At 40.1% G+C, this 1,655-nt stretch overlaps 1 protein-coding gene across 1 annotated transcript; it reads left to right on the plus strand.

The window, feature by feature from the left end:
* Window positions 1-368: 368 nt before the first annotated feature.
* LOC140012666 (uncharacterized) lies at window positions 369-1,144 on the plus strand. The gene is made up of 3 exons (XM_072060947.1): window positions 369-767; window positions 879-1,010; window positions 1,112-1,144. The coding sequence occupies exons 1-3, from the start codon at window positions 369-371 to the stop codon at window positions 1,142-1,144; spliced, it is 564 nt and encodes a 187-aa protein (XP_071917048.1).
* Window positions 1,145-1,655: the final 511 nt, after the last annotated feature.

Genomic DNA, 1,655 nt, shown 5'->3' on the forward strand with positions numbered 1-1,655 from the left:
ACTGAGTTGACCAAGAAAAATGGGAAGTTTATTTGGAGTCCTAAGTACGAAGAGAGTTTCCAGGAATTGAAAAGACGTTTAACCAAAGCCCCAGTGTTAGCTCTACCCAATGGGAATACAGATGCATCTAGGGAAGGATTGTGATACGTTTTAATGCAAAATGACAAAGTGATAGCATATGCCTCTAGGAAATTGAAATCGCATGAAGGGAATTACCCGACTCATGACTTGGAGTTAGCGGTTGTGGTCTTTGCTTTGAAGAAATGGAGACATTATCTGTACGGATTGACATTTGAAGTTTTTACAGACCACAAAGGCCTTAAGTACTTATTTTTTCAAAAGAACTGAATTTGAGGCAGCGTAGATGGATGGAACTTTTGGAAGACTATGACTACACGATCATGTACCATCCAGGAAAGGCTAATGTAGTGACCGTTGCTTTGAGTCGTCAAGTGCAAATGGCGGGGTTGATGATTAAGGAACTTCATTTGTTGGAAACGGTTAGCTATTGGAATCCTCGACTGAAACCGAGGAAAGTAATTTTGGGAAATATTGTAGTGAATTCCACCTTATTGGAACGTATCAAGGGATCTCAAGAAAAGGACACTGAAGTGCAGAAATGGTCGGAAAAAGTTGGAAAAGGAGAAAAGTCGGATTTTAACCTGGGATCGAATGGTATTTTGAAGTTTCGGAATCGGATAGTGGTGCCAAACGATGAGGAACTTAAGAAGGAGATTTTAGAAGAGGCACACCGATCGAAATTTACGGTACATTCTGGAGGGAATAAAATATACCAAAATTTAAAGAGTCTGTATTGGTGGGAGAATATGAAAAGAGAAATTGCCCAATTTGTTCAGACTTGCTTGGGTTGTCAACAGGTTAAGACTGAGCATCAGAGACCATCGGGACATTTACAACCTTTAGAGATACCTGAATGGAAACGGGAAAACATTACTATGGATTTTGTATCGGGTTTACTTAGGACACAAAGAGGCCATGATGCTATTTGGGTAAAAGTAGATAGATTGACCAAATCGACTCATTTTCTGCCGATTAATATGAAGTACCCATTGGAGAATCTAGCTAAGTTGTACATGGATGAAATCATCAGGTTACATGGAATTCCTGTGAGTATCGTGTCTGATAGAGACCCGAAATTCATATCAAGGTTTTGGCAAAAGATACAAGAGGTGTTAGGGACTAAATTGAATTTTAGTACCACTTATCATCCTCAGACCGATGGAAAATCTGAGAGGACAATCCAAACTCCTGAGGATATGTTGAGAACTTGTGTTTTGGATTTTGGGGAAAGTTGGAGTAAGTTTTTTACTATGGTGGAATTTGCCTATAATAATAGTTTTCACTCCTCTATACAAATGGCTCCGTATGAAGCGCTTTATGGTCGGAAATGTAGGTCTCCGATCTGTTGGGATGAAATAGGTGAACGGAAGATCTTAGACCCGACCACAGTGCCCTGGATTGAGGAAGCGAATGAGAAGGTAAAATTGGTACGTCAAAGGATTCAAACCGCGCAGAGTCGTCAGAAGAGTTATGCAGATAATAGGAGGAAGGATTTGGAATTTTCGGTTGGAGATTTAGTGTTTCTTAAAATCACACCGCTGAAAGCGAGCTTGATGTCTGGGAAAGGAAAGAAG

Source organism: Coffea arabica, chromosome 8e (genome assembly GCF_036785885.1).
Source record: "Coffea arabica cultivar ET-39 chromosome 8e, Coffea Arabica ET-39 HiFi, whole genome shotgun sequence".
NCBI lineage: Eukaryota > Viridiplantae > Streptophyta > Magnoliopsida > Gentianales > Rubiaceae > Coffea > Coffea arabica.

Bases quoted from the DNA above. Each gene is read 5' to 3' on its own strand.
- LOC140012666 (XM_072060947.1), top strand. From the start codon at position 369: ATGGAACTTTTGGAAGACTATGACTACACGATCATGTACCATCCAGGA. The intron at 768-878 runs GTACATTCTGGA...GGTTGTCAACAG, and splicing joins CACACCGATCGAAATTTACG to GTTAAGACTGAGCATCAGAG. The intron at 1,011-1,111 runs GTAAAAGTAGAT...TGAAATCATCAG, and splicing joins GAGGCCATGATGCTATTTGG to GTTACATGGAATTCCTGTGA.